Here is a 26,339-nt window from a genome sequence, read left to right as displayed (position 1 = left end):
TTAAAGAAACATTAATTAAGGATGTTTTATCATACTGTACTGATCTTGAGATGAATAAGAAAAAACTTTCACTTGAGTTTACTTTATTGACAGCTTAAAAAAGGATGTAACAAGGTTGATAAAATGGTAACCGAATGGTATTAGTGCCTAATATGCACATAAAATGGATGCCTGAGATGTATACGACGATAAAAAATTCAAGCAACCGAATGTGTACGACGTAAAACAGCCTTACTAGTATGCATGAAAAATACTCATTGGCTAGTCAATCTGCACATTTTACAGTTGCCAGGTAACATCTTGTTCGTCAACAAAAATTAATTTCCGTCTGTAAGCAGTGGTAATTCGAAACTGGATGAAATTAGTAATGAAAAAAATGCGTACCAAGACAGAAAATTGTGGATTAAGTGTTCCTCTGACAAAATTATTCGTCAGACAACATATGCGTCACCAAGTGAGAACTCTTTTCCGGCGAGAATATCTTTTTAAATTCCTAAAATATCTTGTTTAAGTCATTTTCCGTATACGAGTAGGTAAAAATCTTAACACAACTACAATCCTGGACATAATATTATTGGAAAAGGTCGATTTTTGGCTATTTCTCGAACTGGTCAAATGAAATCGCCTTGTCAAAACTCTGCAGCCGGCAGGCTGCAAAAATTTTGCTTTGGGAGATGTGTAGGCCAGGTAAATAGCGTCGAAAATGCGCTACGCATTTCGGAACAATCCATAGGACGGCGCGCTAAGGTGCTAAAATTCCGGGAAACGGGGTGTGCTGACGTCAGCAATAATTAGTACGGGTTAAGAATTTGAAACTAACCAACTAACCTAAAATCCGATCATTGACAATTGAGCTTTGTAAAGTTCGTAATGCTCGATTTATATGTACTTATATGAGAAAAATTCATATTAGATTTATTTAAACTCATTTTATTTCTAGTGAAGGTTTAATATATTAGCCGACATCTCGGCCGTGCCAGACAGCCCGGGTAGTCGGACCAGCTTGCCTCATATAATAATCCTCTTAGGATCTCGTCGAAATTTTTAAACCTAAAACCATTGCATGCGCTTGCAAGTCGCATAACATGCACAAACCAATCTACCATTGAGGGTGAAATTTTAAAGCAAGAAGATTTTGTTGACCAACTTTTTAACAAAATTACAGGAATGGTGACACATCCGACTTGTAATTAGTTAAATTGCCAATTTAGCTTACCTTGGACGGAGTATTTTAAACCATTTAGAGCCATCCGCTATCCGTGGACGTCTTTGTGCGCCAGACATGCAAGCTTGACAAATTTTTCCCGACCCTGTAACGTATAATATTCAGAAATTTAATTTTTTTTTTGGTATTTACACGAAATGAGCACACAGCATCGCAAGGTTGGTGCTCTGCAGCTGTTAGGCTTCAAATGTTCCACTTCAACAGGGGTTAGCTCAAGTATCCAACGTCGAAAATGTACTAGTTGCACTATCTACAATGTCCACATGATGGACCAATATGCGCTACAACTCAAAAAGTTTCAAAATACCGTTAAATTTCCTATGTCTTAAGTCCGAAGTCAGTCCTAAATCTAAAGTTAGAACTGAGTACTAAGTTACCCTTCAACAGTGAATATGTTTAAACAAACCTTAACAAGTTAGGTGTGCAATTTGCATAGATAGAAACGGCGTTCTTAATTACGTGTGGTTGCGATCTTTAAAATTTCGCGTTCTTCCATTATATTATGACCTAGATTGTATCTCCCAGCGGATAACTTAACATGCTTACTTTCTTTCGGAAGGGAGGAAGAGCTAAGATTAGAATAACAAATGCAAATTCTTAGTACTCAATTACTAAATTTTACGTCAGTTCAATTTAACCTAGTTTATACGCGGTAATAAAAACCCGTGCATTTATTCATTTCTCAAAACACGAAAAAAAGTAAAAAAATTCTTCGTTTGGATGAGAAATTCTCATTGTATACACCCTCTACAGTGAAGGACCTCTCACAACAATCAATCACCTACAACGAACTATTTCCTACAGAAAATCATCGCCAACAATAAACCAGCGTCTGCTAAAAACCACCTGTTACCGCAAAATATCTTCCTTACCCCCTTGCAAAATATTATCTCTCATGTATCAAGCCTCTTACAATAGCCACAATGAACCAACTCAACAACAAACTACTCACAACCAGTCTCATTCTCAGAGCTCTTCTTCGCTTTCTGGTACGTGTACTTGCGCAAAAGAGCAGTACACCTTTTACGCGAGCCAAATATCGTTAACCTGCGAACAAGATTAATCCACAGCGGCAACCACCCACAATAACAATGAACTTCTGCAGTTAACTATCGCCTGGGGGCCCTAAGACTTTTATATTACGTCGCATTATATTTTGCTTATTTGTGCTGGTAATGTCAATAGCTACCAGGTTCATGCCTCTTTGCATTGCAAATCTTGAAGTATGGTACTTCAAGATTTCAAAATTTAACTGTACCTGCCTGCTGCAAACTTTAAAGAGAGTCAGAAGAATTTTTAATAATGCCGAATTTGATTTAAACAGTGACAATATAGAAAAAAACTTCTGTCATTATTGTTAAAGTTTGTTTGTACAATCAAAATTTTTCTAAACAAACGTTTTACCGCAGCAACGACCTTTGAGTCAGATGAAATACGTTAGAATTAGATGTTTCATCCGCAGTTATGTTAAATAAAATAATGGTGTGTAGCATATCAGAACGCTTTAGACAAACAGATATTATCTGACCTGCTAGTTTTACAGAGGACTATCGCTGAAAGAAAAACAAAAAAACATAATGAACTACAAAAAACCGACGAAAACAACTTCGAGCTCAACGAAAAGGTTCTACTGTTGTAGTCAAAAAAAAGGGGTGATATAGATAGAGCAGGACTGTTCAGAGAGTATTATATTTTTGTTTCATTTCTTGGAGCTCGTAATGGCGTTGCTAATTTAGTTTATTGTTGTAGAGACCTCTCTCTCTCTTTCTTTTGTATGTTTACTGAGCAGATCTTGAAATCAAAACATTCTATGTAATAGACAGAAGATTCTGTTTTTATGAATCAAGTAAATGTAGTGTCAATAATACCTTTTTTTCTCTAAATTTATTTATCCAATGCGCTGCGATAAATAAATAAAAAATTCCAGGATATGCTTGCCTATACGAAGCCTACTTACTGTGCTGAAAAAATCTGTGATGTTCCCTTCTGGAGATACGGTACTAGATTCTTTTTCAAAATTTGGGTACAATTTTAGGTAAACAAAAAATCTGAATTTATTCTCAGTTTCCTTTTTATTCTGAAGTTATTTTTAGCAGTATGTTACTCCGATTTTTGGCCCCGAGGCCAAAAATAGGACGAAACACATGCATTTCAGATTTTTTTATATTTTTTGTATTTCTGATACTATTAAGAACGTTACGTTAATAATTAAAATAATTTGGCTGAAAACTAACACTTTTTTTGTTTTTAACATAGAACCACTATTACTGCAGAATGACTACAGTTTGATTTGCTAGTAATTTAAGTTTTGGGAAACCCCCTTTCTTATAGAGTTGATTGCAAGACAAGCTCGTTTAACAAGATTTCGATTACTCAAAATTTTAATTATAAAATTCATTATTATTCGATGTAGCAAAACATTCTTCCGTGATTACTATTCTTTCACGCTAATTAGATTAGGGAGAATAATTGTCGCTTTGCTACTCAGGAATATTTACTGAAAACTTGAGTGCTATAGAAATGTGAGGGTAAAATAAGTGTGGAAAAATTTAGGGAGGGGTTATTTTGTAGTAAATTTTACTTCACTCCCTTTCATGGTTTAATAAGTGGGCACGTATCCTCAATTATTACATACAGAAAATTATGGTGACCAGTATCCCTTTAAAAATCCGGATTTCTATTTCTGGACTATATATTCAATATTTTCTATCAAATAATTCATGATATTCTACCCCTCCTTTTAACGAATCAAAACTGCTTATTGCTAATTTAACTGTTCTTTTGCTTTCTTTATGATCAATTTAATGTTGACTTCAATCATGCATATTGTCGAAACATTAACGTCTTTTCTTTAAATTGAACTATACGTCTGAATAGTCAGATTTATCCACCGCAATAAAGACAATATTTAACTCGGTTGGGCCTCGTAAAATATTGTTGTAACATCGAGTGGACAAATTCGATATTTAGCAAAATTACAGCAATATCTGCCAAGCATAATACACTTGAAAAAATGATCTTTGACATTTATTTTTAGAAATGGATTGCGGTAGGAGGACACCAACGTTATACATGTTTGAACTTGACGCTATCCCCCCTAATTATTAAATAATAAGCAAAACTAATTACGGTTTCATCAGGGAGTCACAGTGTAAATCGTTAATAATTGCGTTTTGATGAAAGTCAATTTGAATTTATGTGAATATGTGTTTATTTAAATATTTAATTCCCTTATCCTGCAATATTGAATTTTTTTAAATCTTTTTTCGATTCATGTGGGAGCCTTTAGTTCTAATATCGTTGTATATTAACTGTCACTGGTCAGTAATTCGTCAGTTCAAAGCAGAACACTACACCGATAACATCAAAGCAGTAAAAAAGGTGAGCTACTTCTTGTTGAGTTTGAGCTAAAACAAAAATGCGTTTAAAGTGTAATGGCTCTTGTTTCTGGCCTTCTTTTAAGTTTGCCTGCTATATTGATTCTAGTACTCTCTTTTAGATGAAGTCGATTCATTTAGTACTGCTTTTTGGTTTCGTTGCCGTTCTGTTTGCAGGTAATATACATGTCTTAATATTTGTAATTCGAAAATACTAGCTTTTGTTGTTTCACAGGAACAATTATTTGTTGCTAGTAAAATAACATAAACATCAAGTTTTTTGTTTTTTTTCAGCCCAAGATGGAGTCGATGACAATGATGATTTTGAATTAGATTCATCACCAAGAGGTTTGCAGAAAGATACTATTGAAGACGCAGACACAGAGGAAATTCCCGATGAGAATAAAGAGGAGGAAGAAGATTCAGATGATACAGAAGAAATTGATGACGATGACAATGACGGGGTAGAAGACAAAGAAGAAGAAGAAAAAGAAAACGACGCATTGCCGCTTCAACACGACGACAGCATTAAAGAGAAAGATGAGTTTGCTGTAGAAGAAAAGTCTGGTATGTTCTATACTTTTTGTAATCTTTAATAATTACATAGCTGTTTTCTTTTATGACGGTATATTTTTTCCTGTATTAAAATTATTTCATTTATTTCAGATCCGACGCCATTCTTGTTCTCACGGCGAAGATATTACCGTCGCCGTCGAGCTATGTTGCGACGAAGATATTACCAGCGTCGTCGATCTTTCCTGCGTCGTCGATCTCTACTGCGTCGTCGATCTTTCATACGTCGTCGATCTTTCATACGTCGTCGATCTTTCATACGTCGTCGATCTCTCATACGTCGTCGATCTCTCATACGTCGTCGATCTCTCATACGTCGTCGATCTCTCATACGTCGTCGATCTCTCATACGTCGTCGATCTTTCATACGTCGTCGATCTTTCAGACGTCGTCGATCTTTCAGACGCCGTCGAACAATTGGTTGAATGAAAAGCTTGATGTTAGGAACGCTTGTTTTTGTACTTTTTAAAAGTAATAAATAATCTTTGCTACATGTTTCTTATGAAGCTAACTCCTACAGTGTTACAACGTTATTTTTACAGTATGTCCTAGATTGACTCCATTTTTGCAGGTATAAAGATGAAATTTACAAGCCTTAATTACGTCAATATAATGTTCTTATCAAAACACAAAAAAATGCAGCAGCAAATCTGCTTTTTTCAGACAATCAATATAGAAAGTGTTGCGGAGAGGTTGCCAAGGCAAAGGCATTAAGCACGGCAAGGAAAGGGCAAAGGCAGGCAAGGAAATAGGAAGAGGAATCAGGAAGGCAGGGGTAGGCAAGGCTTGGGATCCACAGGCAAGGACAAAGTAGGCAGGCACCAGAAAAGGCATAGAAAGGGTAGGCAAAGAAAGGCACGGTCAGTGCTGGCAAGGCAATGGAACGGCAAGGCAGGGGTGCATGACTTTAATAGAAAATCTCCACCTTATATACTCAATATGTCTAAGTTAAGTATCATATTAGTCCAGGAGTATAGAAAATATTGAGGTGCAAATGTTTTAAATTCAATATCTCAAAAAAAAGTCTCAAATTTATCTCAGGTCAATACACAGTGAATCATAGCAGAATTATGTGCCATTACAAGTATTTAAACAATCGGTCATAACGACATATCATTTTTTGATAAATCTGAGATTAACTTGATTCCAATGACAACAACATTAAAAAGTCAAGATATAGAAATAATCAGAGAAGTCTTCGAGAAATGCAAAAAAATTATTAAAAAACGCCTTTTTTGGTTTCTTGTGCCTACCAGGTGTATCAACACAAAACTTTTTACCATAAAGTAGATCTATTACAAAAAACAAAGCACTTTTGGGCTCTATAAATGAAAGTGATAAATGTATGAAACTCCCCCCTCTACGACTCAAAGATTACCTATTATATGAAAACCTGGTTGTTGTAGGTGCAAGATAATTATGTTTTTCCTAGCCCTGTCCAGGATTTGAACCTGGATCTCTCATTTATAAGAGTGTCATAGCCATTAGACCAGCGGGGCATAAACATAATTATATATACAAAACTTTACAGGTGAATATTATATACACTTAGGAATTTACAGCACACAGCCTAGATAATTAAACTTTTGAGAAATGCTGGTTAAGCCACAAGTTACTGTGTTACCTGGCATAAAGCACTTGTTGAAACAATTAATACAAATTGTAAACTGTATCACACATTCAGGTGGAGCGCCTTAGTACAGGTGTGCACTATATCATAAATCGAGTGAAACACACAACATTTAAGGTGTGTCGGGTGTATAATTATACTTTTCAGATTCACAAAATATATATTTCCTTCAACTTTAGCTTGAATAAAAACACAATTTACATATTGTGCCATGTCATAACGAAAACTGTCAGCAAGCTTTTTTTTATTTTTCACAAAATGTTCCCGGTAAAACTTAAAATATATATGTACTTTAATCTGTGGTGCGCCATTAGTATAGGTAAACAAAAACTTTCAAAAAAACTTTAGCACAACTTTTGTTAAATAGAAACACAGGTTATAGCTTGTCGTTAACACTAGGCTGAGTGATTAGTACAAATATACTATGGCGCACATCTGAAAAACTTTGGTTCAAATAAACAGACAGTAAACACCCTGTTGTTATCCTACACAGCTACAACAATCATTCAGCAATTTTATTTTGCGGAAAAGTTTTTGTAACATTTAAAAATAAAAACACTGTTCAAAACCTGTTTTTACGCTCCTAAAAAAGTATTTTACAAGTTCACGTTTATATAGGCTGCGGGAATTACAATGAAAATTCATTACGTAAGGGTATATTCAAACTAAGGGTGACAATTTCTATAATAAGAGTTAGTAAAGGTTTCAAAAGGCTATTGATGTAACTTAAAATAGGTATGAATAATTAAAATAGTACTGGTGCGTAGTGCATACATAATTACAATTTTTAATAAAATCTGTAAAAGTATATACATATTTACAAAAGTTTTTAAAAAAGGACGTAAAGAATAATAAATTGAAAAGTTCTCTGCGCGGTCGAACTATTACAAATACAATTACATTATACTAACAGTAATAAATTAATGTAGCCCGCTCCCTTCTTAGTAATCAAAGCGGAGACACTACATCACAAATACAAACAGTTGAATTAATTTAGATATATACGGAACATAGGTACTCTAACAGATAAATAGTTTACAAAATGAAACTGGAAAATCTCTCAGTAAAATTAGCATAAAGGTAGGTTCTCCTACAATATGTCCAAAGCAATTAAGCTTGGTATAAATTAGGGTTTCAACACTGCGGTGGAGACCTAAGTACAAATTATCCGAAACACCCAAAAAAAAAAAAAAAAAAAAATAAAAAAATAAAAAATAAAAAAAAAAAAAATAAAAAAAATAAAAAAAGTAAAAAAAATATATAATAAATAAATGCAATTAAAAGAAAAATAAATTTATTTAAAGACAATACAAAACATAAACGATACACTGGACTGAACGTTAGTAATAATCATTCACATTTCGTTCGTTAAGGCGCGCAAAACTTTCAAGCTTATGTTGCCAAAAGGACTCCTTGCGCCTCAATGAATCCACAGTGTCAGCTCGGTCAATAAGTGTAAATGACCAATCTTGGCAACCATTATGACCATCTGAAGCAAAATGTGAATGGAAAGATTGTTGTGGTACAGAAGAACCTGAACTATGCTTCCGAAAGCAACTCTTGTAATTATTGAAACGAAGGCGAAACTTGGTACTTGCGCTACCTACATATTGTATATCGCAGGTTTTGCATTCTACCAAGTAAACAACCATTTCGGAGTTACAGTTAAGGTCCCCCTTCCTTTTATCAAATTTCTTGGACTTGCTTTTGTTCCCAAAAGAAGAGGTAGTGTTTATGTAGTTACATACATCGCAGCGTTTAGCACCACATTTTCTGCACCCGTTGGCTTTCTCCCTGATCTCAGGTAACTTTGCCCGCACAAGAAAGTCTTGCAAGCTTTTCCCCTTTTTAAACCCCACAATAGGTACATTGGAAAAAACTTTTCGATGTTCTTCATTTGGTGTCAAAAGCAAGTGTATTTTAGATAACGTTCGCCTAATATTCATCGATGCTGGGTGGTAAGTAATGTTAAAGGTGAATTTATTATCATTATTCCTAGTTTTGATAGTGTTCAGCAAGTCATCTCTCTGAATTTTCGAGCCCTAAGTACTTGCTTTCTCACCATCTTACTACTGTGACCTCTATTCTGCAACCATGATTCCAGCTCATTACACCTCTTATCGAAAAACTCTCCCTCTGAACAAATCCTATTAAGCCGAAGTGCCTGACTATATGCTATACCTCTGATGGAATGAGGAACGTGACAAGATGAAGCCTGCAGATACTGATGAGTATCAGTAGGTTTCACATATAGGTCGGTAATAAGGTGGTTGTCTTTGCGAATAACCTTTACATCTAAAAAATTAACACTATCTCTAGAAAATGAAAAATGCTCTTCAAACCTTCTGATTGTATCTTCTACCTTTGACGGATCTCCTTTCAACAACTTTCTTAAGTTCTTTTTCTTCTTTTACACCAGAACAGCTTCTTTCTTTTCCAGATGCACAACTAGCTTGACCCACCATTCACAAAAATTGTCCATATCAACAGTAGAGGTCATTTCATTCAAGTCTTTCCAAAACATTTCTTCAAATTTTAAAAGTTTATCAGCTATACCGAGACAAAGCGTATCCAACAACTGACATTCCGTCGACTTTATAGTACCTTCCCAATTAGCCTTAAAATCATTGTCATCAAAACTGATAAATGGATGTTTATCGATAGTTAGACCTGCTGGGCTCACATTGTGGTAAAGATAATATTGCAAGGTCGGAGGAAATTGATTTGTCGAAAATTGATGATATGTGCACTAAGGCGGATTGTATTAACGGTAGATACCATGGTAAGTTTGTTAGTCCAAACGTTGTAAATTTATCATCCAGAGAATTGTCTAGGGCTGAAATTTCCTTGTTGTCTAAGGGTCTTAAATTTGTTCCAACGCCAACTAATGTTAATAAGGCGGTTCTTAAAGAGGAACTCGAGGTTTTTGGTTGAAGACTTAGGCTTATGTGGCATTTTCGCAATAAAGAAAGGGGTGCAATTAACCCTTTCCGGTCGAAATCAAGGTTTAATCCTAAAGGAAAGGATTTAGGTATTGAAATGTACTTTAGGAGATTAGAAGAGGAGATTTCAGCCCTAGACACACAATTAAGATATTCAAATTTGACGAGAGATGAGCGTCACGCTTTGTATACTTTAAGAGATGATACTTCGATAATTATCAAGAAGGCTGACAAAGACTCAGCAGTCGTAGTGTGGGACAGGTCAGACTACCTTCGGGAAGCTGACAGTGAACTTAATGATAAGAAGGTGTACGAAGAGGTGCAAGGAGATGTTGTCAGTCCTCTTGTAAATATTATCAAGTCACATCTCAGTAAAGTTAAATTAAGAGGTGATGTTAGTAACGAAACGATGAAATATTTTTGTTGAAAATCCGAGAGTAGGAAGATTTTATTTGTTACCTAAAGTTCATAAGCGCCTGCAAAATGTTCCAGGCCGACCTGTTATTTCTAACTGTGGTTACTTTACAGAAAACATTTCGTCGTTTGTAGATTATTATCTACAACCAATTGCAAAAACAGGTCAAGTCATTCATTAAAGATACGAATGACTTTTTAAGAAAATTGAGAAACCTTCCTACTCTACCGGATGATGTTTTACTCTGCACGGTCGATGTTGTAGGACTTTACCCTAATATCCCTCATCAGGACGGGTTGGCAGCTTTGCGTAGGGTGTTAGATGTTAGGGAGGATAAGAGCGTCTCCACAGAAACCTTGATGGATCTTGCGGAGTGCGTTCTCCAGAATAATGTGTTTAAACACAACAATAGGTTTTTTAGGCAGTTTCAAGGAACGGCAATTGGTACAAAAATGGCCCTTTCATATGCCAATATTTTTATGGGTGATTTGCAGGAGCAGTTTTTGGAATCCTCAGTGCTCAAGCCTCTTGTTTGGTGGAGATGTATTGATAATATTTTTATGTTGTGGCAGCATGGAGAGGACAAATTGATTAAGTTCCTTGAACTTTTAAATAGTTGCCATCCCACCATTAAGTTTACCCATTCATTTTCTAGAGATAGTGTTAATTTTTTAGATGTAAAGGTTATTCGCAAAGACAACCACCTTATTACCGACCTATATGTGAAACCTACTGATACTCATCAGTATCTGCAGGCTTCATCTTGTCACGTTCCTCATTCCATCAGAGGTATAGCATATAGTCAGGCACTTCGGCTTAATAGGATTTGTTCAGAGGGAGAGTTTTTCGATAAGAGGTGTAATGAGCTGGAATCATGGTTGCAGAATAGAGGTCACAGTAGTAAGATGGTGAGAAAGCAAGTACTTAGGGCTCGAAAATTCAGAGAGATGACTTGCTGAACACTATCAAAACTAGGAATAATGATAATAAATTCACCTTTAACATTACTTACCACCCAGCATCGATGAATATTAGGCGAACGTTATCTAAAATACACTTGCTTTTGACACCAAATGAAGAACATCGAAAAGTTTTTTCCAATGTACCTATTGTGGGGTTTAAAAAGGGGAAAAGCTTGCAAGACTTTCTTGTGCGGGCAAAGTTACCTGAGATCAGGGAGAAAGCCAACGGGTGCAGAAAATGTGGTGCTAAACGCTGCGATGTATGTAACTACATAAACACTACCTCTTCTTTTGGTGCATTAAGTTTAAAAACCACTCGTGCTTTTTGAATAGTATTTCGTTGTCTCCAAGATTTCCCTGCAACTTTACCACTACAGGCTCCTAAGTTTATCGCCCGTCCTTTATATATCGCATTTCGTGTTTCCGTAAAAGGACGCGTCTTTCACGGACAGACAGACAGACGACGACTATTCTTAAAAAGATAAAACTTATAAACGCCTCAGCATTAGATATATCAGTGAAATGTTGGAAAGGAAACACCTTTTCGACTTTTAAAGCAGGGATATTCAGCTCCTATGACACGACAGGATACCTGGTACTCATGCATCCAACTTTTCGAGTAAATTTCTAATAACTACTATTCCATAGTAATCAGGGAAAGGCGGCACGTTTTGATGTGAATATTTCATTAGTTTAAATACACAGTTAAAAAAACAAAAAAATTGGATAATAATAACTTTTTTCATTCTTCTTTCTATGGAGAATCAGCGTGAGAATTATTTTTAAAATGTTCCTAATTATTTAGGAAATCCCAGCCTCATATCAATACAACTATCTAATTTAAGCCACATTTTTTTCACTAGTAAGGATTAATATTGATTCTTATGATGTCATAATCTAAAAAATTATCCTTGTTAGGTCGAAAAATTAACAGCTCTCAATGTGGTTGTGAAAGAAAAGCAAAGATCGTCTCTATCGTACTGATAAATTAAATTTGGCAGAGTGATGAGCGCAAACTCAATTCCGCTTTTTAAATGTATATGGACACAAAAAAATGAGTCATGTTTTTTCTGTCTAATCAAAATATTCAATCGAAATAAATTATAGGTATAAAAATGCTCAAAAGTTTACAATTAAATAGTTTTTTAAATATTATTTCCATAAAAGACATGCGTGATATAATCAAACATATACAATAATATAGAACCCATGGAGAAGCAGAAAAAGAATTAAATTTGCAAATTAAAATTATACATGGCGAAGAGAAAAAGTAAAAAATGAAACTTGCTAATTAAGCTTTACGTCAATCTATTTATTCTCCCCCGTAGATGCTACAAGTATAAATTGCTGTTAGTTATAAAACATCTTGCGTGAAATGCATTGGAGTTCTTTCTCTGTAAAGGCTCGTTTCCATTTGACTTAATTTTCCGCTAGAACGCAAAAAGCTTGAGTTTTTCTGTTTGCTTGTGCGCACTTTTTTCCTTAACTACTTATGTTTATTTCTACTTCATAATTTGGATCTAACAAAAAGAATTCTAACAAAAACAATCCACTGGACATCTTTCCTATAATGAAATGCCCAATCGTTCACATAATTTTCAAAACTAATTTTGATAATTATCAAATCTATTAAATCTGCTCCTAATATATTGTTTTCTATAACAATTTAGTTTATAATTTCTTTTAACCTCTATGTAGTGACAAAATACTATCATAAAAGAAATCTCTATTAAGAAGAATGAGAAAAAACGAAGAATACGAAAAGTATTGACGGTAAAAGTCTGAAGTAGGGGGCGTAACCAAATTATTAGGTTGCGACTTATATTGACTCGATTACTCAACATCTATTTTTAATTTATAAAGATATTTATGAGTGAGAAATTGGACTAGGCAAGCAAAAATGATAGATATAAAGTTAAAATAGAGATAGGGAAAATGTTAAAAGTGTTTTTTAACATTTAGAGTCGGTTGATTCTTTTTTCACGTGGATCATTTCAGTGTCTTTATCAATCCACAACTTCTCGCATCCAACATATCTACAAAAGAGAATTAAGAAATTGCACACACTTGCCACTGACAAAGATATAAAAACAACGAAGCGGTCCTGTATGTTAACGTTGAATCACGGTTAATATTTACGGATACTCTAAAGCCATAAATTTACTTTTAAAAATGAGATTACAACCTCTTAGACTGGGTGAAAATACATCTTTTGCAAAAGACTGCCATCTTTACCATGATCAACAATTATTATTAAACCTTTTTGAGAGGGAGAGTGAGAAGGATGTTCTCCTCCTCTTTTGTTAGGATGTGTACATTTATACAAGGCACACAAATAAGATGTATCCTATTAGCCACAGAAATCTTTACAGGCTTTTTTCTGCTTTCTTAAAGATACTAACAAGTAATTAAAAACAAACAAACATAGCACAGACATCAAGAAAGCTCACCTTTCTGTGTTCCACAATGGATTTACGGTTACTTTGGTGACATACCACGCGTTAGTTAACCAAGAGGTATGCACAAGTGTGAATTCAACCTTTGAAATTTCTCCTAAATCCTTATCCGTGTGTATGATCAAAGATTGAGTTTCGCCTGCTTTAAATAGACGGCTATAATAAATAATTATGAAGGTAAATGAAGGCTTACTAATACGAGTTACTTATATTTTTTAATTACATGCAAGGCCTCATCACAAGATGACTGTAAAATGTAATTGCATTCATAATATGCTCAAACACTCCAAAACAAATTGGGTACAAATGAATACAATATTTTTTTATAAAAAAAACTTTCGTTTTTCCCTTGCAAAAAAACAAACTAACCTTTCTGTTTCAGTATCAGCAGATGCACCTTTCATTCCATACAGTTTTACTTGAAGTTTTGCAAATGTACCAGAAAAAAATTTAGTGCCAGTAGTTACGGTTAGGAGATAGTGATGACCTGAAAATAGGACGAAACAATGCCGAAGATTTGAAATTGAAATTTCCTTTTTTTTAGTTTTAAGATTTGAAAAAAGGAAATAGTTTTTATTTGTACTATAAATTTTGAATCTGAAAAATAGTGTTGTTGTGGAAAGTCACAATCAATTTTTTCTAGTTATTCAGCATTTTTAAACAACATTTGTACCTGAGAAAGGGCGTTCAGCATTTGTCTTTAAAAAGAATGTTCCACTTGTTTTGTCAACGTGAAATCCCATATTGTTAGAAATGATTTTCCCATTATTTTCTTTACATGTGCCTCTCTTAAATCCTTCATAAGTGGAACATTGGTACGCTTCAAAGGCATCCTTGTTTAGTATGGATTCAATAAAATACTCAACAGCTCGGGCGTGGCTACATCCTAAATCATCAAGTCCTCCACCGCTTGCTAAAAGATCTAAAAGAATTACGTTTCTGTTACTTTAGAATATGCTGCTTCTTCGTTGATGATCCTAAATCTTTGGGTCAAAGAATAATTACATTGGGAAAATCACAAGACTTCCACAAAATACATTTTTTTACTAAATCTGTATACCTAAAGTTAGTCGTTGGCAACCAGGCTGAAAAAAGCCTCCGTTAGGATAGAAATCAATATTTCCAATTGCTTTTTTAATTCCAAGTCCTGCAAAATAGAATGTTCTTGTATCTGTGTGAATGATATCTACAAATTGAGCATCATCTTTATCTAGGCGGGAATCCTTTTCAGCTTTTTCAAAAAGAGGTCCAGCTGGATCTAAACCTAGAATGTAATTATACGTAATTATTAAAAGTGGACAGACGTATAATAATTGCTTTCACAGCCAAATCAATTTAAATTTCTAGAGTAAACTTTAAATTTGGAAGAATCAAACATAAAGTATTAACAAAGAGGTCTATGGGTGTGCACATATCCTCTACAATTAAAAAATATATCGTACCGGTTATTCTTCCTACTAGAAGACCTTCTTCTCTCAAGTTCTTTCCTGCAAATCCAACTAAATGTGCACCAAGACTAAACCCAATCAAATGAATATCGGAAGGTTGCAAAAGATCTTTCTGAGCCAGAAGCTTTTTTAGCAAGCTCGAGATTTCACGTCCTAAATGGAGATAAATATTTTAGATTTAAATAGTACCAATATTATATGTTGCAAGAACATTGTACGCTCTTAGCTCGCTCGCGCCTTACCACCAAAGGTGGAGAAGTATAACCGTGGCTTTTATCTTTTACTTGGTGCTACATATTAGTAAAACAGCTCTTCATCGCGTTTTTATTAGGTAATAACAGAAGTAGCGCGAGGCCAAATACTTTGTTTTTGAACTCACCAACTAGTCTGCTATTGGCAACCGCACTTGGGTATGGAGGTGCAGCCCCATTTTCCCAGTCAACCACGATTATGTTCATGTCCTCCACTCTCAGTAAAGCATTAACCATGGGTTGTATCCACGATTTACTTGAGTTTCCTATCACAAAAAGACAACTTTGAGATTCTCTTTCAAGGATAACAAATCAAGAGTGCGAGGGAAGGGGGGGAATTCTTTTATTATGGCCGACAATTTCACAGTTACGATTAAGAAGGACGGTATTTGGAGTTGAAAATATTGTACTCAGAAACGGTAGAAACATGCACAGTTACATGATGGAATTACTTGGACTTAATCTTAGATATTTGATATCTTACTTTCAATATGTTGTAATAAAATTCGCCATCTTCAAATATACTTTAAAAAATATATATTTCATTTTATTAAAAGTAAAAGCTTTTCGGCTTACTTTTAATACTTACCGCGAAAGCCATGACCAATTACTACCAATTTCTTCCTATCTACTAGAAAAGTTTCACTGCTCTTCTGTACAAGATTCAATTGAACAGGTGAAGGAGTGCTTCTTGTGTGCAACCAAAATGTTGTGTCCAGCGAGTCGGTAGGATTTGGCAATGTCCCATCTGTTTCAGATTGCATCGAGAGGCATTCATATTGTTGATGGCAAGCTAAATCTAAAAAGTAATTAAAAGGCGTGTTTATATTTTTAGCATATTCGTTGCAAAGAGATAGAAAGCTTGAAATATTATAACTGGAGGAAAGCGCAATATAAAGTTTTTTAAGCATTATCTCTGACATTCAAACTAAAGTGATATTTCAGCTAACTAGCTAATAGGGTGTTAAAAAATAGGAAAAAAGGGAGACATTTTCCAGCAAAACATCAAAACATACTTACTCAAAAGTAATCCAAAAAGAAGCGAGAAAATCACTCGTGCACTTGCCATGACTGTAGTTTATAAATGTTGATGTTGAAAACGGTTTGGTTGTGTTTTATACGTTTTGGAAGGTCAATTTTTATTTCGCTGTCACGCATAAAAGAGTCAGATAAAAGAAGCGTTAGACATTAATTTCGTCAGAGGAAATGATAAGGCGATATTTACTTGCAATTAGCTGGGATATCTTATTTCCGCTGAGAAATCGTTACCGTTGATTAAATAATTAGAAGAAGATGTCCTTGACAACGCTGATGCTTGATTGTACTGCGTAAGATGACAGTAAGCGAATTATAAAAAATAAAACCAATATCTTTGTATCGATAGCAAATTGTATTTTTTCATTTTTTATATGTAAAAATTCCATTCTAGAAAGTTTGGACCGGTTTAATCCTTTGTAAATCTGGAATGATACGACTTATCTATTTTAAAACATATTATCTTTGATGTTTCGTATGGTTTTCTTAATGTTTAACTTTGGATAAGGTGCAAAAAATCAAAATTGTAATCGAAATAACGATTGATTCGGTTACATTACATTTGCTTTTTTTTGGAAATGAAGGCGTGAGAAGTGGCAGTATGTGAACAGACTGGTTGCCTTGTTGTACAAATTTTTATCTAAGAAAAACCCAGCCTACATTTTGCTTTTATTGCAGTAGGTAGATCTCATGTGCGAGTCATTCCAGATGTTTTTAAAAATGCAAATCAATCCTTTCTGCCAATCATCCTATCACGAGATTAGACAAAAAGTATAAGGGTTGTCTACTTAAGTAGTTTCTGTACCTTGTGGTTTCGTGGCTTATATAGGAAATTTAAATGCATTAAAACCACTTGAGGAAGCGTCATTGATAAAAAAACCAACAAGCACTGAAAATATGTCCATGGCAAGAAACAACAATAGTGGGGAAAGAATTCATTCACCGTTACATGAATCCAATCTGTTATTGAATTTATTTAACTTTTTTTTTTTGAAACGATAAAATTGCTGACTGTTCTTGTCATGGTGGAGATCAGCATACAAAAATTTGTGTGTGTGAAAACTTTCAACGTGATTCGACCTTAGGAAGTACTGTGTTGGTGGGCATATCGTTACGGATGAGGCTTTCTTAATTGGTTGCAACAAAGGGCAAAGGTTACATAGATTAAGAAATCGTCGTTCTCGTAGCGTTTTTGTTAAACGGTATTGCTATATGCCGTTTTCTCTAAAATTTTTTAAAGATGGCCTCTCAAAATAAAAGTATGGGCAGTGCAAAAGCTTTCTTTAACGCTATTAGAGTGCCCTTTTAGAAAATGTACTGCGAAATTGTACCGCTATCGTTAATGACCCATTAGGCGGCCCCGGCGCTTATTTAAAATTTTGACTTTTAGGGTGAGCGCATGTTCGAGAGAAGTGGTAAATCGAGAGGACCACTATAACAAAATATCTCATTTTTGCTTTTTTTAAGGAAACTAACAGAAGATCCGGTGGAATCTCTTTAAATCGGAAACCATCAGTGTAGAAAAATCTTTCGCTTTAAAGAAATGCCCGCTTTTCAAAGATTACAGTTTTGGGCCGAATTTTGACCGACATATCACTGCTTTAGATGGTGTCTGCTTTAGCAGGATTCCGCTGTATATTAAGGAACAGGTATAAATGAAATTTCTGTTCAAGTGAATACATGAAGAAATTAAGAAGCGTTCTCAAGGCGAACTACTTAAAACAAATATATAGATATAAACAATTTTGAGTTAAAAATTCATGCTGTAAATGATTTTAAGAAAAACGCAGTTTTTAAGTAAGGGGGCGTGTTTTCTAATTTCAAAAATTAAATAAGCTCCAACTCTAGTAATAGATTAAAATAAAGTTACTTGGGCGCTTATTCAAAAGGGGTGCTTATAAAAGAGATAAAAAAGGGTTTGCGCTTATGCCAGAAGAGCGCTTATTCAAGATTTGGCGATTAATCGAGCATTAACGGTATTTGCAGTTTGTAACTTTTCATCAACTATCAGCATTATTTAAGCATGGCATAACTACATTTGTTATGGTGATTTGTGTAAGAAAAGTATTTTAAATGACATATTTTAACTTTTTTTATGCTCCAAACCTCTTTACTTCATTATTATTTTCCGATGTTTTACTATTTTATTCCAATTTTTACCATACTTCTTCATTTTGTATTAAAAAACAGTGGTGTTCAAATTTTCTCAATTCTAAGCCTAGCTATGCTTGTAAATGTTGTGCTTATCAAAAGAAAAGAATATATACTTCAAATTCAACATTCATACTTATCACATCGCCAACAAAAAACGTTTGTGAACATTTTAATGAAGAATGCAAGGCAAAATGTTTACCCCCAATTCGCAAACCTAATCTTATTTTCAGTCTTTAATTCTCTCTAAAATTTGGCAAGAATTCTGGTCCTGAATCTGCATAAAATACCATTTCGTAAAGTTTTTAAAAATTTTCTTGAAAATTGGCCTTTCCGATCCAATTCACAACCTTGCTTCTGTATCATTATTATTATTACTATTATTTACCCAGGATAGCCTCTTCAGTTCCTAATAAAACGGTTATCAATGAGGGTCCTGCGAAGGTGTCCTAGAGCATTTAAAGCTCCCATTTAAGCTACGGAAGGCGTGTAAGCACAACAGCCGCTCAGCTACACAACTGCTTACGATATCGATCCTATTCTCATGCTAAACGTTAAGCAGAAAGGATTGATTCACATTTTTATAGTCTGTCTCATCACTCCGCCGGGGTTTCAACACAATACCTTCTGCGCTGAAGGTAAATGTTCAGTCCGTTAACATTCATTAATCATATTCTATCATGTTTAACTCTTTTTTTCGAGCTTCCTGTGGAAAGAATGAGGTGTCTAAGAAGAACATAATTTCTTTTAAGATTTATTACACTTGTTGTACATCAAAATGGGATATAAAATGACAATCTTCTCCTTAGTATGTCTGCCTTTTCATATAAAATGGAATATTATGTAACAGTAAAAGACTGCAGTTAAAATGTGTAAAGTATTTATCGCCATGTTAAGTACGGAAAGAGGGATTGAGAATGAGACAAGACGAACACGTTCTCATAATAGTGTCCGTTTGAAGTAAATCAAGCTGGGGTGAGATTTAAAAGTATCATTATTCATCAAGATTGGATCTAGCGTTGATTATCACTGAATACACATTGTCACAAAAGGTCGAAACAACAAGGTGGGTAAGGACTATGACACTTTCTGTTGTTTAAAAAAATCATTTTTAGACAAATCACATCAAGTTTATTAAATTATGCTTGATGATTTCTTTCATTTGGTCTCTAAAAGTAAGTAACACCTAAGATTCTTTACCCATTCGGAGAACCCACATTGCATGAAGTCTTTGACCGTCTGGCAACTCACATTTAACTTGCTTTACCAAAGATTTCGGCTGGCTTTAGAACAATAGCGGCTTCCACCATAAAGCTGCCATTACATCAGAGGTGGAAGATGTGAATATCCAAACTTCTTTTTAAGGAGAAAATGATAAAGGCGGTAAAATTATTTATCTTCATTAGAAAGAATATACGTAGAGAATTAGTGACTGACGTAATTTCTATCAGTTGGGGACCAGACTTTACTGGAAACTGAGTGTTTAAAATATTTCATTAGAATAAAGATGTCCTAGGTTTAGTACAATATTAAGAGTTTTATGCGTTCTAGATATAAAACATACAGACAGGTAGAAAGTTTCATCAATCTAATTTTTTTTTAAGCTTGTTTGCAGAATCTATTAGTCGCCATTTGTTTTATACAACTTTCGTTTCTGAAGGACTTAATCTATGCGCACTTACAATGAGTATCAAAACATTGTTTGCTTTGTGGGTCTTAAAACATAAAGCTAATTTTTGATTTATCAAGAATCAGGACATGCTCACTTGTAAGAAAAAAGCAATGCTTTAAAAAATCTATTCAAGGCAATGTAATTGGGGATAAATAAAACACACTATCGGCAATAACCAAACCTGTGTATCTGAAAATCAGAATTTTTAAAAGATTCTTTAAAGACTTCTTTATATACATTACCCTCTTTGAATTATTTATTATTTTTTATAGCTATGGTTCTTTGTGAAAATCGCAACTAGATGAGAACTTATGTTGTAACATTAACAACGGATGAATTTAGTGTTTTATTAATTTTTTCTGTTTTTCTATTTTGCTTCAAATTATACTTTCCTCTGTATTTTATTTCTTACGACAATATTAAATTAAAAAATTGTAAATATTGATTAAAAACATAACTTCACAAAATAAATATTAAGCAATTAATTCACGTTTTTTCTCCTGTGTGTATGTTCTCAAAACAGTGAGACGCAACTCAAAAATAGTGAATGAATGCATATATCACCGTTACCACAAAGCATTTTTTTAAAAAATGAATTGGATTGATATATGGACCGTCCTAGCATGTCTGGTTGGAATGTTTTTACATATATTTGGAATTTCCTACCTCCAGCGTTTTAGTTTAAATGGAGCGAAAACCTATATTTTATTTGTCAATCTTTCTATTTGCGATATCTGCTTCAGCTTTCAAAACTTGCTCTGGATAACAGGCGAGCATGTGTACTGTAACAGATTGTTGTTGTATGTCACAGTACTTAGGTTTTCTATCAACATATCGTTTTATCCCAACATGTTTTATCTGGCAACTGAGAGACTTCTTCAGGTGTATTTCAACGAGAAATACGAACGCTCCTGGTTTGCTAGATGGAAAAGTGGATTCTGTATTATTGTATGGGTAATTTCAGTCTTGTTCTTTCTATCTTTATCTATATTTGCAGCACATCAACAAATTCAAGTAGCGACGTTAACAGACCTGGGAGATCAAATCTTATTGGGATGCAATGTTTTCATGATTGATATGATGTTGATTTATGGATATATATTTCGAAAAATAAGAAACGATCGTGAAGATGAACAATATGAGAATATGCAGCAGAATCGTCGAAGTAATGATACTATAATACCTTTATTGGTTCTTATTACATTTGTTGCATTTATTGCAATCCCTGACATTGTGGTTGCATTTGATAAAAAAATGTTAAGCTATGCTCGGTTTTTTTGGAGATGCAATGTGATTTGTGACGCTCTGGTGTATATTCTACTGCGCAAAGATGCGAAAAGACGCTGCCACTTTTTTCTAAAGACTAGTCCAGCTGTACAAAGGGACATTGCTATGGTGGAATTTAAGAATACATATTAAGCTTGGTTGCTAATAAATTCTTTGAGGATAGAAAAAAAAGCAAAAAAAACAAATTGAACAGCAGTTTTTGTGAAACTTCCGTTGCGTCGCTTTACTGCACATCATATGACTCCCTTAAATTCGAAACTGTGACTGTCAAGCAACTGTTGTACTGATTTTGATAGAATCTTTTATCATTATCAATTAATGTATACACGTGGTATTTCTTTATTTATAAAAAACAAAAAATACAAAAAAAATTATGAAAAAACTAAGTACTTTCTGAAATGTATGTTTTACAAGAAAAAATTGAAAGAAGTTCTATCGTGGGTTACATAGTCCCTAACTTGATCCGCTAAATGGAAACCGCCCTACATCGAACATTTTTCTCGGGAACGGATGTAATGAAGTCCAAACTCCCTTAACAAAACCTCTTTGTAGCGGACATCACTTTGTAGCGGATTTCACAATGTAGCGGATTTCATTTTAGAGCCCCAATCGGATACTGATCTCTCTATAGCGACACGACTAACAATTTTGGTAAAAAACTTTTTTATTTTTTTACGTAATCGTATAAATTATCTTTGCTAACCAAAAGCAAAATCTCACAGCTTTCTGAGCTTGTTTTACTTTTTTTTTATAAAGATGCATATTTACAATATATTCTCCGAAGACCAACTTCTTGGAACATGTTGTTTTTGATTTCATAATATCCGAGTACCCCAGAGTAGATTTTGGAGCTATATAATTTCGGAAAAGCCTCTATGTAGCACACGTGTCTATAACACACTCTTTTTTGAGACTTAAATTGTGTCCGCTATGAGAGGTTTTACTGAAGAAATACGACAAATGTTTTTCAGAACTTTTTTGAAAATTTTGTCTTTTATCTTTGAAAAATGTTTTTTTGTTCATGTTTTTCAAAAAGTAAGGAAAATAAAAAGTATTCGGCTACATGACCTGGTAAACCCTTATGTCTTTATAACAATTTTCAAACGCGTTCGATAACCTTGGATGGTCTTTCCAACGTGTTTGAGCGGCATGAACAGACTTTTAATTTTTTATATAAGGTTTTGTACAATTTTAGAACTTTTTTGCTGAAAAATATTTACTTTAATTTAAATTTCATTTTTCTTTAATTTAAAACTGAATTTTGAACCCATAAGACCGAAAAGAGGAGGGATTTTGAAGTTTTTTTTTGAAAGAAAGTGAAAAAAACTCAAATCATAAAGTGTCTGACAAAGTTGTTCGGGTCAGTTTTTAAGAGTCAATCGCAGTATTGTTTAAACCTTGGAGGGATTGTCCCAGTTTAAGGTAATGTTTATATATTAACCCTTCCTAGAGCATTTCTAGAATAATTTTTTTAAGTTCACACATTTTTTCACGCTTTCAAATAACTGCCCATGCTCGGATAAGCGACCAGGTTGATAGTTACAGATTTAGCCAAATGCCAGGGGTCGATTTTTTATTCATTTGGGTTACGCTAGATTTCGTATGAACTGGAATACAATGTATGTATACACAGTTGTTTCAGCAAAAGAAAAATCCTTAGATCTGCAGAGCTCTTTTCCGTGTATTCTGCGAGGTTAAGAAAAGAGGTTACGCCTTGGCTATTTTAAACAGATTGCGTATGTTGCAAGACGTGTGCAATTAGGCCTGGCACCAAAATGTTCACATTGCTGCTGAATATTTTTGCTGATAAAGTTGTTTAATGGAATGGAGCCTTAGGGCTCCACTAATATTTGCAGCAGGCGTTTCGGAAATAATAGTAAATAGAAAATGTCGAAAGATAACGAAATTGTAAGTCTTCCGCTCTTGATCCTTTCGAAAGAAGGAGCAGCGCATTACATCATAAACGTGACATAATATATATAGTTATCGTTTTTCAACACAAACAAACCCTTTGTTTCGCATTGAAGATAACTTTAAACAATAAATTACGTGCGAGAGATTATTTTGATTTCCATAGAGGGGTGCTCGTCGTAGTCAATTGTTCCAAATTCCAACTTATCTAGTTAACCATTTGCACTTTTCAAGCAACCATAAAAACAATTCCAAGGCAGATGGTATTTTTGGAAATATTAAAGAAAAGTATTTAAGCCACAACAAAATTACACAACGGGGAAGTATAAAACACAGAAAATAAAGCAATTGAATTTTTTTCATTATAGTTCTGTCAATTGGGAAGAAAGAACATTACGATAAAGAATATCTTCCAAAAAATTAATTTTTTTTCGCACAAATTTACTCGGCTCTTCAATTTTATCTTCAATCCACTCATAGACGGTATCATTAAAGTAATACCAGTTCAAATCGCTAACAGCCTGTTTCTTCAAAGTATTCATTATGACCAAAGAGCTCCTCAGATCTTTTAAAGTTTCATTTAAGTAAAAGTAATTTATTCGGTTGTGCTTCACATAATACGGTCGTGTCCACCCTTTTTCTCGCACTGTTGCCCATTCATCCCACCCAACGGCTTTTTCACGCCATCCGACCAAATGGAACACTTTATGGCCTTGAAACCTTCCATCCTGGGGTGTTATTTTGCGAGAGTACTCGTAAGTGAGTCGTATTGGTTCATCAAAATGCAAATATGTTGTTATCGATTTATGCAGATCCCTGTCAAATCTTCCCTTCTTTAAAACTGCCAAGCATAATGCAAGTGATGGAAGTCCTGCTGGGTACAGTTCACACAATGGTGCGTTATGATCATGCCTTGACCATCCCATTAATGCAATTCCGTTAATTTTTAACTTCTTTGTTTTTAAATCTGTATATATCTTTAACCATCCCAACGTGTTGTCTATATGATCTTGTATGGGTACTCTGTTCTCCCAGGGCATGCTTGTCCCTTTATAAGAACTAGCAAACCATACGTGTTCGAATGTCTCGTCATAGCGGTCCCACATATCTTTGGGAAACAATTTGTCAGGGTTTCTTTTATAGCTCCATATCATTGGTGTGATAAAACGGGATAACAGCTTTAAATTGTCCAACGACCACTTTCGGATCATGTCATCCCAGATAATGGCTTGAACTTGTTCGTCTAGCTCTGTTCGGAATGTTCGAACGTATTTTCCTAAATTTGTCAAAAATCGTGCATAAATCTCGTGCACCTTTAAATCATTCGCTTTACAAAGATCACATGATTTTAAAAAGCGAACTTGTTGTGCACCCAGATGAATCCACTTTGCTTTTGGATGAGATCCCAGTATTTGGTTTATCATCTCCTTCACTAAGCGAAGTGAACCTTCCTTAGATGGACAAATATAAGCCGTGGACATGTTAACCTCTCGAAGATCAGCGTATCTTGGGTGTTTCAGCGCAAAATCCATGTAACTAAAAGATGGGATATAAGGAATCACATCCAATTGCTCTTCGTCAGCTGCTTTCAGGATAAGTTTTATCTCTTCCTCGCTGTAATGATTATTTTTAGCAAGAGGTTCCAGCAACCCCTTCCATGGAAACATATTCTCATATTCCAACATCACCCCTGTACCACCCATGTACTTCACCTTTCGAATTATTCTCACCAGAAACTGCACTGTTGGTGGTGCACCTTTGAAGTCGAGATGCACGATTTTATTAGCGTCGAATCGGTCAAATTGTCGACCATTTATTTTTGCAATTTGATCTCGATGATCTTGCTCAATAGATATGACATCTTTTACCACTTTTTCTATCGTGTCCAACTTTTTTCCAAATGGTAGTAATTGATCCTTTTCCTTTATGATCAGTTCTCGTAGCTTGGTTTGAACTTTGTAGCACTCGACTAGCTCAGAAGCATGTTTATTCTTCAGCATTAGTTGTTCGTTATTGTAACTTTGTTCCATTAGCGAATATTTCTTGATTCTTTCTTGCATTGCCTGAACCCTTTGCTGTAACTCATAGATAGTTTCTTCTTGCTTGTACACAACTTTTTTGCAATCACATTCAGGTTTCTAAAAACGAAAATTGGTGTAATACTTGGCACTCGATTAAAAGTTTCCTACTCTCATAAGTGCTACAGTGTATGTTGTTTTTCTTCTTAGTTATTATTGTTGTTTGTTTGTGTATTGTTTGTTTTGTTTTTAACATTCTTAAAACTTGCTAAACGCCCAAACGGCAAAGAAATATAAAGCGACATTCAAAAGTTACAGAAAGTTTCGATTTACATGCAGATAGGCTTATCTTAACAAATTGAGAATCAGTAAAAGAACAAAACCAGATTGAGAAATGAAATTAAATCGTTTAAATTTATGTCGCAAGTTTTTCTGCATTTAGAGGCTCAGTATGTCAATAACAGCTTTTCTCACCATCTTCGTTGTTGATATCAGTGGTTGTTGGTGAAAACAGGTCCAGTAGTTGTAAAATAACACAGCATAGCCAATAATAATAGGAAACATTAGCGTCTTCCACCCACACATGTTGGGTAATTTCACCATATCTACCTGCACGAAAATATAAAATTATTATTTCGACCAAAAATAAGACTTGGTGTCTTCTAAAGCTTACTCTAGTGCTCTTAGAAGCGATAATTACAAAATCTTACGTAAAATATATACATATATAATTACCCTACCTTATCAGGATGTACTTCTCATAAATTAAAGAAATTTTTGTATCTGTTTTGACGATATTACAACGGCAACAAAAACAACAACAACAAATGAGTTGTGTTGATCACAACGACTATGGTTCTTCAAAACTTTTAAATCACTTACAAACTGCATAAAAACATTATCATTAAGGTTTCATGGGAAACTAATTATATTCTGCTTACAGCCAGAGCTAACAGAATCGCTTTAATTAAACAGCACGACGCAGA

At 34.4% G+C, this 26,339-nt stretch overlaps 4 protein-coding genes across 4 annotated transcripts; 2 read left to right on the top strand and 2 right to left on the bottom strand.

Moving 5' to 3' along the window:
* Positions 1–35: 35 nt before the first annotated feature.
* On the top strand, positions 36–7,060 carry LOC130645484 (uncharacterized). The gene is made up of 4 exons (XM_057451485.1): positions 36–4,606; positions 4,725–4,779; positions 4,897–5,169; positions 5,269–7,060. The coding sequence occupies exons 1-4, from the start codon at positions 4,499–4,501 to the stop codon at positions 5,598–5,600; spliced, it is 768 nt and encodes a 255-aa protein (XP_057307468.1). The 5' UTR covers positions 36–4,498; the 3' UTR covers positions 5,601–7,060.
* Positions 7,061–9,900: 2,840 nt separating this feature from the next.
* LOC130646297 (uncharacterized) lies at positions 9,901–11,121 on the top strand. The gene has a single exon (XM_057452471.1). It carries the CDS (start codon positions 10,522–10,524, stop codon positions 11,119–11,121), a length of 600 nt encoding a protein of 199 aa, XP_057308454.1. The 5' UTR covers positions 9,901–10,521.
* A 2,850-nt stretch (positions 11,122–13,971) lies between these two features.
* On the bottom strand, positions 13,972–16,437 carry LOC130646060 (pancreatic lipase-related protein 2-like). The gene is made up of 6 exons (XM_057452197.1): positions 16,401–16,437; positions 15,869–16,078; positions 15,323–15,593; positions 15,023–15,201; positions 14,628–14,844; positions 13,972–14,525 (listed from the first exon to the last, which is right to left on the bottom strand). Exons 1-6 carry the CDS (start codon positions 16,435–16,437, stop codon positions 14,237–14,239), a joined length of 1,203 nt encoding a protein of 400 aa, XP_057308180.1. The 3' UTR covers positions 13,972–14,236.
* A 5,895-nt stretch (positions 16,438–22,332) lies between these two features.
* LOC130645473 (hexosaminidase D-like) lies at positions 22,333–26,232 on the bottom strand. Its single transcript, XM_057451475.1, has 3 exons — positions 26,094–26,232; positions 25,828–25,962; positions 22,333–25,473 (listed from the first exon to the last, which is right to left on the bottom strand). The coding sequence occupies exons 2-3, from the start codon at positions 25,954–25,956 to the stop codon at positions 23,698–23,700; spliced, it is 1,905 nt and encodes a 634-aa protein (XP_057307458.1). The 5' UTR covers positions 25,957–25,962; positions 26,094–26,232; the 3' UTR covers positions 22,333–23,697.
* Between the last annotated feature and the right edge of the window lie 107 nt (positions 26,233–26,339).

The sequence above is a fragment of the Hydractinia symbiolongicarpus genome, chromosome 5, assembly GCF_029227915.1.
Source record: "Hydractinia symbiolongicarpus strain clone_291-10 chromosome 5, HSymV2.1, whole genome shotgun sequence".
Taxonomy (NCBI): domain Eukaryota; kingdom Metazoa; phylum Cnidaria; class Hydrozoa; order Anthoathecata; family Hydractiniidae; genus Hydractinia; species Hydractinia symbiolongicarpus.
The sequence above is the reverse complement of the archived record's forward strand: the minus strand, read 5'-3'. Positions and strand labels throughout refer to the sequence as shown.

What these genes read in the sequence shown, in the direction of transcription:
- LOC130645484 (XM_057451485.1), top strand. Translation starts at nt 4,499, where the DNA reads ATGTGGGAGCCTTTAGTTCTAATATCGTTGTATATTAACTGTCACTGG. An exon ending in CGTTGCCGTTCTGTTTGCAG is followed by an intron (nt 4,780 to 4,896) that starts GTAATATACATG and finishes GTTTTTTTTCAG; the next exon opens with CCCAAGATGGAGTCGATGAC. An exon ending in TGCTGTAGAAGAAAAGTCTG is followed by an intron (nt 5,170 to 5,268) that starts GTATGTTCTATA and finishes CATTTATTTCAG; the next exon opens with ATCCGACGCCATTCTTGTTC.
- LOC130646297 (XM_057452471.1), top strand. Translation starts at nt 10,522, where the DNA reads ATGGATCTTGCGGAGTGCGTTCTCCAGAATAATGTGTTTAAACACAAC.
- LOC130646060 (XM_057452197.1), bottom strand. Translation starts at nt 16,437, where the DNA reads ATGCGTGACAGCGAAATAAAAATTGACCTTCCAAAAC. An exon ending in AAGAGCTGTTTTACTAATAT is followed by an intron (nt 15,202 to 15,322) that starts GTAGCACCAAGT and finishes TATTTAAATCTA; the next exon opens with AAATATTTATCTCCATTTAG. An exon ending in TCTAGTAGGAAGAATAACCG is followed by an intron (nt 14,845 to 15,022) that starts GTACGATATATT and finishes ATTACATTCTAG; the next exon opens with GTTTAGATCCAGCTGGACCT.
- LOC130645473 (XM_057451475.1), bottom strand. Translation starts at nt 25,956, where the DNA reads ATGGTGAAATTACCCAACATGTGTGGGTGGAAGACGCTAATGTTTCCT. An exon ending in TGATATCAACAACGAAGATG is followed by an intron (nt 25,474 to 25,827) that starts GTGAGAAAAGCT and finishes TTTCGTTTTTAG; the next exon opens with AAACCTGAATGTGATTGCAA.